The sequence below is a fragment of the Gossypium hirsutum genome, chromosome D06 (assembly GCF_007990345.1).
Source record: "Gossypium hirsutum isolate 1008001.06 chromosome D06, Gossypium_hirsutum_v2.1, whole genome shotgun sequence".
Taxonomy (NCBI): domain Eukaryota; kingdom Viridiplantae; phylum Streptophyta; class Magnoliopsida; order Malvales; family Malvaceae; genus Gossypium; species Gossypium hirsutum.
This window is the reverse complement of record NC_053442.1, coordinates 9061456-9074387: the sequence shown is the minus strand read 5'-3', so window position 1 is coordinate 9074387 and position 12932 is coordinate 9061456. Positions and strand designations below refer to the sequence as shown.

General features: G+C 31.8%; 2 protein-coding genes across 3 annotated transcripts; one reads left to right on the top strand and one right to left on the bottom strand.

Annotated features, from left to right (window-relative positions):
• The first annotated feature begins 461 nt into the window (after positions 1–461).
• Positions 462–2498, top strand: LOC107901287 (uncharacterized protein At2g34160). Its single transcript, XM_016827222.2, has 5 exons — positions 462–859; positions 1087–1135; positions 1644–1706; positions 1819–1883; positions 2089–2498. The coding sequence occupies exons 1-5, from the start codon at positions 740–742 to the stop codon at positions 2182–2184; spliced, it is 393 nt and encodes a 130-aa protein (XP_016682711.1). The 5' UTR covers positions 462–739; the 3' UTR covers positions 2185–2498.
• A 1815-nt stretch (positions 2499–4313) lies between these two features.
• On the bottom strand, positions 4314–8148 carry LOC107901288 (signal peptidase complex catalytic subunit SEC11C). 2 transcript variants are annotated; one of them, XM_016827223.2, is made up of 9 exons: positions 7767–8005; positions 7583–7693; positions 7372–7484; positions 7207–7275; positions 7087–7122; positions 6469–6514; positions 6047–6134; positions 4975–5032; positions 4314–4559 (listed from the first exon to the last, which is right to left on the bottom strand). In XM_016827223.2, the coding sequence occupies exons 2-9, from the start codon at positions 7650–7652 to the stop codon at positions 4509–4511; spliced, it is 531 nt and encodes a 176-aa protein (XP_016682712.1). In that variant the 5' UTR covers positions 7653–7693; positions 7767–8005; the 3' UTR covers positions 4314–4508. The 2 variants fall into 2 exon arrangements, with proteins under 2 accessions (XP_016682712.1, XP_040951180.1); XM_041095246.1 differs by having other exon boundaries at positions 7583–8148.
• Between the last annotated feature and the right edge of the window lie 4784 nt (positions 8149–12932).

The window sequence follows — 12932 nt, the reverse complement described above, 5'->3', positions numbered from 1 at the left end:
TACTTGGCAGGAGGTATAGGAAAATTGAAGTTGAATGTGATAATGCTAATCTAATTCATTTGTGGCATATTAAAAGGCTTTGCAGCAGGCAGTGGGATGTTGTATTCCGTCATACGTTTTGAGAGCTCAATGATGTGGCTGACTTTATGGCGAACTTTAGCATCGGTGCTGCACTGGGGTTGCCGTTGTTCCGAAGGCCGCCTAGTGAAGTTCTCCAGCTGCTATAACAGGATCTGTCGAATGTTTATGTTGGTGCAACTTAGTGCTTCAGCTTCTCTTTGTAATTAAATATATATATGTAGATAAAAAAACAAAATTATATAGAAAATATATTTTAAAAATAAAATAAATGACAAAATATGATGCAATTCAAATCATATATTATTTTTCTAAATAAAAAATAAAAAATAAAAAAAATAATTTCAAAATAATACAATTTATCTTTTATCATTAGATGGAAACAAAGTCAGTAAAGGATTTAAAAACAGTGAAGATAAAAAATCCGAATCATGACCGGATTGAGGTGGTGGACAACTCTGCCAACTATTACTATTACTTAAAATTCAGTTCCCAAGACAGTGATAAACCCTAGCTAGTGAGTAGCCACCACCAAGTTTAAAACAGACCTCACAAAAGTCGGAATTGGTTTGTTGGAAGGATTGATTGACTACTACTCTGCAGATTTCGTCCGATTTGCAGAGTCAGAGGCTGAGATTTAGGGTTTAGCAGAAGTCTGTAAATGGAAGAAATCACCCAAGGTGTCAACAACATCAACTTGGTCGCCGATTCCCACAAGAAGAATCGGATTCAAGTCTCCAATACCAAAAAGCCCTTGTTTTTCTACGTTAATCTCGCCAAGGTTTCTCCTTTGCTTTGTTTTTTCCTTTTCTCCTCTTCTCCAATTACTATCATATTCTGTCGAAATAAGATGCTATATTTGAATAACACTGGTAAAATTTTGGTGCATTTTAGATTCTTCGCCCTGTTCTGGGAATTTGTTTCAACTATCGTTCTGCAACATAAGATTTAATTCTTTGTTCATGCATTACATTATTTCTGATATTCTTCCCCCCCCCCCATTTGCAGAGGTATATGCAGCAGCACAATGAGGTGGAGTTGTCTGCCCTTGGCATGGGTACTTTTACTTCTTCAGTTCTATATTTCCATTACTTATAATATCATTTGTCTTTTTCTTTTGCAGATCTTATCATTAATGAATTATTCTCATAAATGAATTTTTATTTGCTTTTGTATTATCATCACAACCTTTGTTTTGCTGCATGGATGCTCTTGAGGAATAGATGGGGAGTTGATAATGATTTTTCCTTATTGTAGTTGTTTGATCTTTAGATTATTTGTATTCTACAACATCTGATTTGGAGCTGTTTGATTCAGCATTTTACCTACAAAATTGTAATTATAATTTCCCTGAAGGAATTGGTGCTAGATATATCAATATTATGGTGTCACTCTTCCCCTAACTTTGTGCAGTGAAAATGCTCAAAAGCTTTTATCAACTCTGCAAATGCTTTGAACCTAGTTATTCATTGGTGAAACTTAAAACCGGTTATGTAAGCTACATTTTGAGAATTTTTGTAACTCGTTATTCTTTCTTTTCTTTTTTTATCTTTTCGTATTTGCAGCTATTGCAACGGTTGTCACAATTGCAGAAATTCTGAAAAACAACGGTTTAGCTGTTGAGAAGAGTAAGATGTCTTCTTCTTCTTATGTATATACATATGTGTATTTATTTTCAAAAAATGTGTTAATGTACCTGTGCAGCCAAATAATCATGAGAAATAACCTACACTTTTCCAGAGATCACAACCTCAACAGTTGACATGAAGGAGGACTCAAGAGGGCGACCAGTCCAAAAGGCAAAGGTAAATCACTTAATAACTCCTCGTATTTGCAAGTAGAGATGCATTTGTTATCTCCATTTCAAGTTAAATTTTGAAGTTTTCATACACTAAACATTCCCTGTTATTGGTGTTTATCTAACCATACTGTAATAAGGAGCATTATAAGACTGAGTTATGTTGTTTGTTAGAATGGGTATTGATAGATACGCATATATGTGTTTCTCAGATTGAGATATTGTTGGGGAAGACAGAAAACTTTGATGAATTAATGGCAGCTTCTGCTGAAGAAAGAGAGCTTGTGGATGGAGAAGTGCAGGGTTGAAGCTTGAAGAAGTTTGTTTGTTAGTTTGTGGTGGTCAGTTCCTATTGTCACTGTATGGTTAACTGTTAAGGCAAATTTGGTTTCTTACACATCGTAGGTGTTGAGTTATCTTGGTTGTCCTAGGATTTTTACTTTAAAAAAAAAAAAGATGTATGTTTTGTTTCAAATGTTCAATTTTTTTATCTGATTAATTTCTGGCTTCTATTTTCCCAAAATATATATTGATGCGAGGTTGGTGTCATTGTGAAATTTGTAATCATTTGGACCATACCTTTACTGTCCAGCTCTATGATGGATCACTCTTTAGTTTTTTATTTAGGTTTGAGGACGTGTGTTGGATTTTTAATCTCATTTTTTAAATTAAAATTTTTTATACAACGTTTAAAACTATTCGTAACTTTTTTCATAACCCATAGGAAGGAAAACAAGCTTTAGTATGTTCAACACAATAATATCAATGTCAATTCATCGGCTTAAAATTAAAATTTATTAGCAATAAAAAAGATAAAATATATATATTTTTAATATAATACTAGTTTTGGACTCGTGTTATGTATGGGATATGTTAACATTTAAATATTTAAGCACTTAATAAAAACTTTAATAAAGAAAATTAAATTTAAAAAAGAAATAAAATATTGCAGCATGAGCTTTTAGAGACAATTTAATTATTTCATTAAATGGTGAGAAATATAATAACACTCGAATGTCAATTCGGGGAAATTGTGCTTGGCGGAGCCATTTCAAAGAGCAATTGGGACGATACAGAGTCAGTCATGGCAACAAATTTGGAGATAAAAAATGACAAAGAGCTGGAGAATTCATGATACTAGGTGGCTTTATCCGTGACAATGAAGGGAATTGGGTGGTCGATTTTGGGAGGAATATTGGCGAAGTCTTGATTCTCGCGAGTTTGGTGGTCGTCCCCTGTAACACATTTAGTCTACCTTGCTTATATCGCTAAAGATAGGCGTTGAATATTTCCTGCATATATGAGGTCTCATCTAATCCACATGAACCCCGTTGCCACCTAGTTAGAAAAGTTATCATGTTCCCTATTAAACCAATAATGACAAGATTAACGCGAATATGTGTCAAGACTAGTGAACGTCTATTTTTATTATTCCATTTTAGTCTTGCAATTTGTATTAATACGAATTAATTATCTTGGTCAAAGGCTTCTTGTTAAAACGAGTCAAGATGGGGTGATGGATCTCTTTAGATCACTCTATAGCCTTTATCTGCCTTATTTCATTTCATAAACATCCTACTTTAAGAATTCATCAATTCGGTTTTGTTTTGTAAAGAACTGAAGTAAAACACTCAAGAGACTAAGAGAGTTAATGTCACAAGTCTGAGTATTATTTACACTACCAACACACTTGAGATTATTTCTTTAGACATATAAATGAAATACCAAACGAAACTCTCATAACCAATTACGTTCAATGTTGTTATTCTCATAACAATTACCCACATGTTTAGTATTATCTGTTGCATGCATCCCATAGATAAAAGGATTAATATGTGCTAACTTTTAAACATTATCGATGTTCTATCATGCTAATACAAGAGTCAAAAACAATTTAGGATCTCGACTTAGTATAAAAATTTCATAATTATTGTAATAAATAAGTTTTATTTACACAAATTCTAAAATGATATAATTCAACCACAAATATTATCGTGGTTTAGGAGCGGAATGGTAGGTTGGAGCTGCAGCGGCAACAATGGGGTTTATTCGTGAGACACCACATTGTGATTTGTTGCACAAGTTTCAATCGGCAGCTTAATGGCTTCCATTGAGGTCATTTCTCTTAACAAATTATTATTTGCATTGAGGCAGCATTGGTTTTATACAATAATATTTCACTCACATGGAAATGTTGTTCTTACACCCCTCTAGGGTTTTTGAATAACACCAACTTCATCAATTCCAGATTCAGATCATGTAATTTATAATACTATATGCAGTTAACTAAAACAAAATGTTTAACTATGATTAAATTACATAAGACTGCAAAAAGAGAATACATTTATTTTTATATCATAAATCTATTAATTGTAGTATATATATACATATTAAAAAACAAAGTTTAAATAAAAAGACGGATCAATCACACAAGTACTAACAAAATTCCCAAATAAATTTATTATTACTGCGCCAAAATAATAGTTGTAGTTATTTTCTTTTTAAGAAAAAAAAAAAGGAAAAGTTTTGATATTTTACATTTCCAGATGTTGCTAATTACCACTGTTCTGAATTCCTAGACAGAAATCTGGTGTATTATAAATCATATCTCCAAATCTCGTAAGCTTGTCCTTCACTCCTTTGAGGTTATGACCAGTAATCCCAATGCACCCAGTAGTATGTACTGCAGCAAGATGAAGCGGAAACACTGAGTGCAAAAGAAATGAATATGACTAAATTACAAATACAACACTAGTATGTTTCGACTCCGTAAATTACTAGGGTAGTAATTACACCCTCTTATAATTATAAGGAATTCTACTTCCCATGTTTAGTTCACAGAATGTGATTATATCTATAAAAAGAATAATTTTTTGTTAAAAAAAGTTTGAAAGTCATCATGATTAATAACCTATTCTAGTTCCTTCAATTCTTACTCTCAACCTTACCTAAGAATAATTGGGAGAGTATAATGAAATGCTCCAATTACACTCAATTCAATGGGATCTACTCATTACAATAGTTACTCAAACATATCACATATGTTATACAAGAATAAAAAAAACCCTTCTCAGGAAAACTTTAAACTACATTCAAACCTTGATTATTGGCTTGTCTGTCATGATAATTGTCAACCAGCCAACATAAGGCAAGAACCTGTACAGTAAGAACATATTTTAATATTGTCATATAGTTAAAAAAAAAAGAAGAAGACCGAGATAAATGTCATCCTTCAGCCCAAGTATAATTTTACCATTGTTCCAGGTCAAACCTGTCTTCAAGTACAATTTTCCCATTGCTAATATCTATGTTATTTTGACACCGGAGCTTGTCAAAGAGCTCAACACAAATATGTTTAATTTTTTCCTAAAAACTTTCATATATTCAGAGGGAAGATCATATTCTCGTATTCATGTCCGTCCACATATGAGTTGGGCACATATGAGTTGGGCACGGATGTCAAACTTGAGTACTTCAAGAAAAATGAAGTGTAAGAGCAATAGAGGCTACGGTGAACAGGAAATTATGAGAAAGACGTATGGATAGACCATCAAAATCTGTCGACTAAGAATGAACACCTTTGATTTGATAAACCAGTATTCAAGGAACAAATGTGCTTTGACAGATTCAGCCATTCATATATGCATTTGGTTTCAGGACTCATTACTTATGCACAAAGACACTCCAAATTAAGCATATCTAAAAGCATATGGACAGAATACTCACGACGTTAAACCTAGCCTTTGCTTTATTATTTGAAAAAAAAGTACTGAGAGAAGACCCCAAAGCAAAGAACAAATATGCTTTATTCTTGGCCAAATCTTTGGTTGATGATAATTTGACAAATGCCAAATTGATAGGGGCTGATGATAATACTAAACCATCAAATTAGCATGAATAATAGATAATCATTTCACTAAATTCTAGTTCATGAAATTTCAGATGCTCTGACAATTTCATCAATGTTATGTGCTTATCATTCTTGAACAATAATATATAGCCAAAACACAATCCACTTATGCTAATTTTGACAAAGAAGTGTGATGAACTTGAAACTCAAAGCATACAGCACAAAGGTGATGCAAGAAATTCCTAATCAGAGTGTTCTACAAATGTTTTCACTTCTAGAACTTGTTAACACTTTGAGGAATATATAGGTGTTTGATTTACCCAACAGCTCTGCCCATGATGTATTTTTGTTGCAACCAACGATTACTAGGTGTGTACAACATTCTGTCATCGTAAAGATTAGCGTCTCCTGATGAATATGTCCAGTCAAAAGATTAAAAAGGTTAGCATACTCAAGCAGTAGCTGTACATATGAAGATATTTAAAGAATGATCAACCACACACATACACACATGAAAAAACGAGAAGAACTTGGAATGTATTTAAGACCATTCCACAAGTAAACAAACAAAACTATTTGGAAGTGTCCACTCTCCACTTCATTGGTGGGGAAAGAGATTTTAATAGTCAGAAAATATTTTCATGATTGATAATAAAAAGTTTAAAGTTCGTTGAAAACAAACAAACAAACCACAACTTGTATTTGCTCACATTCAACTAGTTTGATATCAAGGATATGCTACCTTTAGTGAGTATATCAGCTTCTTTGTTATCTCGCTGCTCATGAACCTGACAAAGCATAACCAAACATGCAAGGTACTAAATCCAGCATACAGAATAACCAGGCGGGGACCGGTTACTTCAAATAATTTACAGCCATAACACCTATATAAATTTCAGAAAGAAAATGTTCAACCACTAGTACACAGCCCATGAACAAGACTCTTAGAGTTGACCATGGTGTTAACCTTATCAAAACTATTTGTTTCTACTTTCTAGAGATTTTCTACATCAGAACATGACAACCTTCTGTCACTTGTCGTTCAAGCAGTTCAACATTTGGAAATAAGAAACTAAACAACAAAGTGACTCTAGGCTACCAATATGATATGATATGATATGATATGATATGATATGCCCTCGTCTCTGGAAATTAGACAGTTCCTTGTATTTAGATAGTTTCCGAGTAACATTTGAAAAACCTTCAAATTTCCAAAGTTCAATCATATCTGTTGACTGGACTCGTACATGTAACCAACACTCACACTTGACTAAAAGTTACATAGACTTGTTATGCAATGTACACAAGTAAAAGGGCACAGAGAAATAAAACACACATAAAGGTCTCGACAGGATCTAACCTCAATCACCCGATGAACAATCGGAACATCACGTCCCTATTCAGTATAGAAAAAAATCGAATTAATAGAAACAGAATATAGTTGAAAAATAAGAAAACAGAACAAGTATATATTATGCACATCATTGAAGACAACGATTTGTCCCGCACGAATAGGATCCTTGTTCATGTATAGGAACAATATATCTCCCTGCATTTCACAAGTTTAAATTTATATGACTATCACAAATCAAAGCTCAAAATTTTTAAATACTTAATTTTAAATACGTGTAAAAAATTGACTCACTCGTTTGAAACCGGGTTCCATACTCCCAGATAGCACAACCACCAGCGGCGACTCGCTCCCAGTAATGCAAATCAATCCTTTCCATATTATCAGTGCCGATGAAATAACCATTCCTTAACGAGATTTAAACTAAAAATTTCAATCATTATCCGATGGAATTTTTTGAAGTATAAAAGGTTTTTAAAGAATTAAGAGAAAAGTGGAAACGCACCGAGGCTGATGGCTTGAGAGACAATTTGTCTAATATGAGTTGATTTCATATTTTCTTCAATCCACCCCATTGGAGACCAATGTTTTTCTTGTCTTAACGATTTACAACACGCTGCAGGCCGCAAAATAAGAATGGAAATAAGAAAAGTAAATTAAAAAATAAGGAGTTCGGAGTTTGACTTGACCTGCGATGGCCGATGGTGATGTTTTAAACTGGAAAATAAGAGTTTGGGTGATGTGGCGTCTCAAATCCTGTACCGGCACGTTGGACGCTGATAGAACTTTCTGAGCCGATTTTCAGGGTCGGGCGAGCCGGTTCCCTCAATCCGATCTGGTTTAGAGTATTTTTAATGAGTTTTCATATTTGACCATCATTACCAAGTAGTTGAAATATTGTGTTGGTTTAGGTAAAGAATTGGAGGTACGGTATGGCAATTAAGAAAAGTCATCAATGGTTTCCGCCAATTAAAACCACCAACTTCACCCATTTTCAATACTTGACCCATGCTTCAATATCAATTTCCCCGCCCTTGTGTCTTGCTTTTTCAAATCCAAGCTGTTTCCGCTTTCCTAACATTCCCTTCCAACTCTCTAATCTATCTTCACTTTCATCTTTCATGATTTGCATTTTTTATATTCTTTTATGTATTTTTATAGAAAATTGTTTTCAGATTTTTTAATATTTTTATTTTATTTTATTGAATCTTTTAGAACAATGATTAAATTAATAGAATGTGTAAAGTTGTGAGCTAAACTTGTTGATTTTTTAGAGTCAAGACCTAACTGATAACACATGCAAATATTGAAGGGTTGAATTTGTTATTATACCAATAAAAATATCAAATGTCAATAATAGGTAAAAGTACCATAAATGTCCCTTGATTGCATTTTACCCTTTTGACTAAAAAAAATGACAATAGCCTTGTACGTTACCTCAAAAAGCAAACTCGTACTTCTCTTAAAAATTACATCTATTTCTATTGTTAAAATTGGTCACTGAAGTAGATGCGGCATATCATGTATCACATTTTGATTATTTTAACAAAAAGACCAATTTGTTCTTTGATCTAATATATAAGGATTAATGTCTTTTTTTAAGTAGAGGTGACAAAATGCAATTCAACTCTTAATATAGTAACATTTACTATACTTTTACCGACAATAATGTTATTAACTAAAATAGATTTTTTAACTCTTTGAACAACAACAGTACTAATCTAATTTGCACTTGGTATGCTTGGGCTAGAAGTTTTTCACATGCGAAGCTGAAACTAAATTTTGATTGCCGAAGGCGGATCATGGCCCCCCAAATTTTGGAAATTTGTTATTTGGCTCTTTAAAATTTATAAAAAAAAATTTACTTAAGCCCTTTAAAATTTTATAAATTATCATTAAACTTCTTAAAATTTTTGAAAATTTTAAAAATTTTAACTAGGCCTTTCAAAAATTTTAGAAATTCTTATTAAGCTCCTAGATTTTTTTTTTGAAAATTTTTAATTAAACTCCAAAATTTTAATTAAGCCCTCCAAAAGATTTAAAAAGTTTAATTAGGTTTCCAAATCTTAACACCAAGATTCGTCGTTGTTGATTGAAGAAACTTTACTCGTGTTTGTTAGTAGCCACCATCAAAAGGATGGACTAAACTGAACGTGGATGGTTCCTTCATTAGTCATTTATTTCAAGCGGCAATATGCAATGTAATAATTTAAAGTTTTAAAGTTGGCATTGATATTTAATTCGATACCATATTAAATATTGATACCAAATCACGATTTTGTTTGTTATGCAAAACAAGGTTATCAATATTTATTTTTTGGTACCGATACTCATATAAATATCGATACCATTTTGGCATTTTGTTTGTTTTAAAACTATTCAAGTGGTCAAGTATTGATATCAAATGCAAAATATTGATACTTAAGTTTAGAAATGGTAAATACCAATCTTTAAAATGTCCATTTCATGCCCAAAACACCTAAAACTCAAATGGTAACCATAGATATAATTATAGACTTTGAAAAACATCAACCAAGGGCATACCACAAATATCACTTATAATAATCATCCTAAGTGTCTAACTAATATGCAACGATTGGCACCTCAATCAACAATTCAAATTCAAACATAACACTATATTCAAAACAATCTAATATGCCCTCCAAGGCACCTCAAAATAATTAACATGGCATGCCTCATTTATCCATTTATAACACCTTACAATAATGATTCAATATCAACCATTCAAGCATACACAATACCTTACCAAATTCATTCAAACCTATCATATACATATCATTCATTTATTAAGCATATTTCAAACATGTTATCTTATCACCACATAAGCATTATAACATACATACCTAAACAATCAACAAAGATTACCAAATACCAAGATCATTACCAAACTTATAGTGTTATATATATTCACATAACATATACAACCACATAACTCTCCTAGGTGCATGCCAAATATTATATACATTTCTTTCAAACCAACTAATTCATATCATGACATCATATTACCTATATAATTGCATACTCAAAATGCCATTTCAAATACCAAATACACAATTCAACCATTTACTAATGCATATGTTTTCAACAAGCATATTCTTTGTTATAATCAAACCAGCAAGGATTTCAAGTCATACCACTATATAAGTAAACCAAAACAACTCCTAAGTGAATGCCACACATAACCAAGCCTTAATATGGTTAAAAGACTACAGAGTCAATATTGGGATAGTGTGAGCTTCTTGATGATCTGCCTAACACGTTCCACAAGTTTACACTACGGGGAAAAAAGAAATAAGGGAGTAAGCATTTCAAATGCTTAATAAGTTCACATGTATTTAAAACCAAGTAACTTACCTCAGGTTATAATTATACACTACATGTTACTTAGCTTGGTAAAGTTTGTCTATGATGGCAAATCAAATATAAAAAAGGTGAGTTCAACATTTATCATACTATATAGTAACTCAATCATATAACATTTCAATTCACTTAATTCAACATTTCAATTCACTTAATTCAACATTTCATCATTATTCATAAAACAAATAATCATTTAATCAATTCATTATCTTAATCATATCATACAATCTATTTACCTGCAATACATCCCATTTCAAATAAATGTTAAACATTATAGGGGTGTTACATTTAGTGGTATCAAAGCTATAGGTTTAGTCAATTATAGGATTGAATGTAGTGCGTATTGAGTCTATAAATACATGCCACAATAACTTGTAATAGTGTGATGTCTTCAAATCCGGATTGACTCTGTTTATATAGATGTATCTTGATGGTAAAGTTAAATCGTGTTGTATCTGGTAAGTAAATAGTGATGTTCCTGATTCCGATTAGGGAATTGTTCTGGAGTGTTCGTTCCTCAAATCTTAGGGAATGAGGCGAGATATGCCTACTCCTAGTTGTTAAACCAGTTATTCACCATATAATGACCCGAAAGTCAGTGGTATCGGAAAGTTTGGTTCTAAGACCTTGTTTCCATAAACCGGACTCGTAAATATTTTTATTAAATATTTACAGAGTTATATTATAAGTGAATTGAAATTCTGTTAGATAATTTCGTTGAATTAGTGTTTAATTTAAGTATATGGACTAAATCATAAAAGTAATAAAAATTAGATTATTAAGAATTGTTAATTAGAAATAAAATAGGGAGCAAAGTGGTGATTATACCACCTTGGAATCATTATGGCCGGTTGGTAACTAAGGTATATATATGTTATAAGATTTTAATTTAAATAAAATTGAAAGAAAGAAATGAAATGAAAATTTAATAATTTATGATAAGAGTAGTGTAAGGAAAGAGAAAGCATTTCCCTCCATCTTCCTCATGCAATTCAAAATAGGAGAAAAGATGGAGAGGAAACATTGGGCTATTGGATTTTAATTTTGAAGCTTAATTGCTTAGTGTAATTTAGTTCTTTTCTTGTAATTTTTATGCTTTCAGAATCTCGATACTATAAGCTAGTCAACTCATGTTGAATTTTTCGGTATTATTAAAGAATTAAGAAGTTTTCATTGTTAGATAGTTGAAGCTTTTAGTAATATTTTGATAGGTTTTAAGTTTAGAATTGATAAAGGACTAAATTGTAAAATCAATTGATGATTTTGTGAAATAGAGACTAAAATGCACGGATTTCAAAATTTAGTGGTAGAAATGTGAAATGGATAATTAAATTAGGCTTAGAGTGAAAATGGTATAAAAATTAGAGGTTAAATTTGAAAGTTATGTTAGTCTCGGTTTTAGGGACTAAATTGAATAAAATGAAAGAGTTGTATAAATGAGAAATTGAATGTGAAAGTGACTGTATATTGATAATTTATTATGTTTTTTTTAATCCACAGCTAACGTCAACTCGAATTCCTCGAAAAATAAAGGAAAAGACAGTCATTAACGAATAGCTCGGATTTTACGGTTTGTGTTTCTATAATCCAAACTGCATGTAAATTACTGCATTTTGAACTATATGTGAATGGTGAGAATATAAGGTGAGTAAATTTGTGATAATGAGATGTTTCAAAATGATTGATGTTCTTGAAGACTAAATTGCATATATGTGAAAGATGCGAATGTATATATAATTATGAAATTTAATGCATAATGAGATGTTTCATGTTGTCATATGATTTAATAAATGAATTTATGATATAATTGATGTAAACTGATATATATTGATTGAGCATGAAATAAGCAATGAAAACCCTATTAACTGTTCACGCTGAATTAGATATAGATGGCATGCTATAGGATAGGAAGAGTTTAGGGTTGCTTCGACTATGAGTCGGCGAGGCACTGTGTGCCAATTTACTTCGGTTTAATCGATGAGACATTGGTGTCAACTTATTTATAGCGCTGGGCGTAACTATTTGCTTCGGATTCGGGTGTCAACTATTTATAGCGCTGAGTGCCAAACTGGTGTATTAGTTGGATCCGTGTATTAGTCCAAGTCCGAGTTGTGTTAATAGGGATATAAACGATAAAATGAGATATATGATTTCAATATGGCAAAAGAATGAGAAATGGAATTGAATGGGAAATAAAATGTGAACGTGTGGACTTATTTATGAACATTAATATATCATGTTCCATGAAATCATGAGACTAAAAATTGAAATGAAATGAGCCATTACAGGGATTTTGTTATAAAATGACTTGAGAAATTTGATAGTCACGTACTAATATCATGGAAATGATTTGGTTTTGAATCTATGAATATGTGAATTGATATTTTGAATTTGTTAAGTTGCATAACATTTCAATTTTAACTCATACATCTTTATGATCTATGTTTTGCTTTTATGTCCGGATTATAAAAATA

What these genes read in the sequence shown, in the direction of transcription:
- LOC107901287 (XM_016827222.2), top strand. Translation starts at nt 740, where the DNA reads ATGGAAGAAATCACCCAAGGTGTCAACAACATCAACTTGGTCGCCGAT. An exon ending in TCTACGTTAATCTCGCCAAG is followed by an intron (nt 860 to 1,086) that starts GTTTCTCCTTTG and finishes CCCCATTTGCAG; the next exon opens with AGGTATATGCAGCAGCACAA. An exon ending in GACCAGTCCAAAAGGCAAAG is followed by an intron (nt 1,884 to 2,088) that starts GTAAATCACTTA and finishes TGTGTTTCTCAG; the next exon opens with ATTGAGATATTGTTGGGGAA.
- LOC107901288 (XM_041095246.1), bottom strand. Translation starts at nt 7,652, where the DNA reads ATGGGGTGGATTGAAGAAAATATGAAATCAACTCATATTAGACAAATT. An exon ending in CTCTCAAGCCATCAGCCTCG is followed by an intron (nt 7,485 to 7,582) that starts GTGCGTTTCCAC and finishes AATCTCGTTAAG; the next exon opens with GAATGGTTATTTCATCGGCA. An exon ending in AAATCGTTGTCTTCAATGAT is followed by an intron (nt 7,123 to 7,206) that starts GTGCATAATATA and finishes TATACTGAATAG; the next exon opens with GGACGTGATGTTCCGATTGT.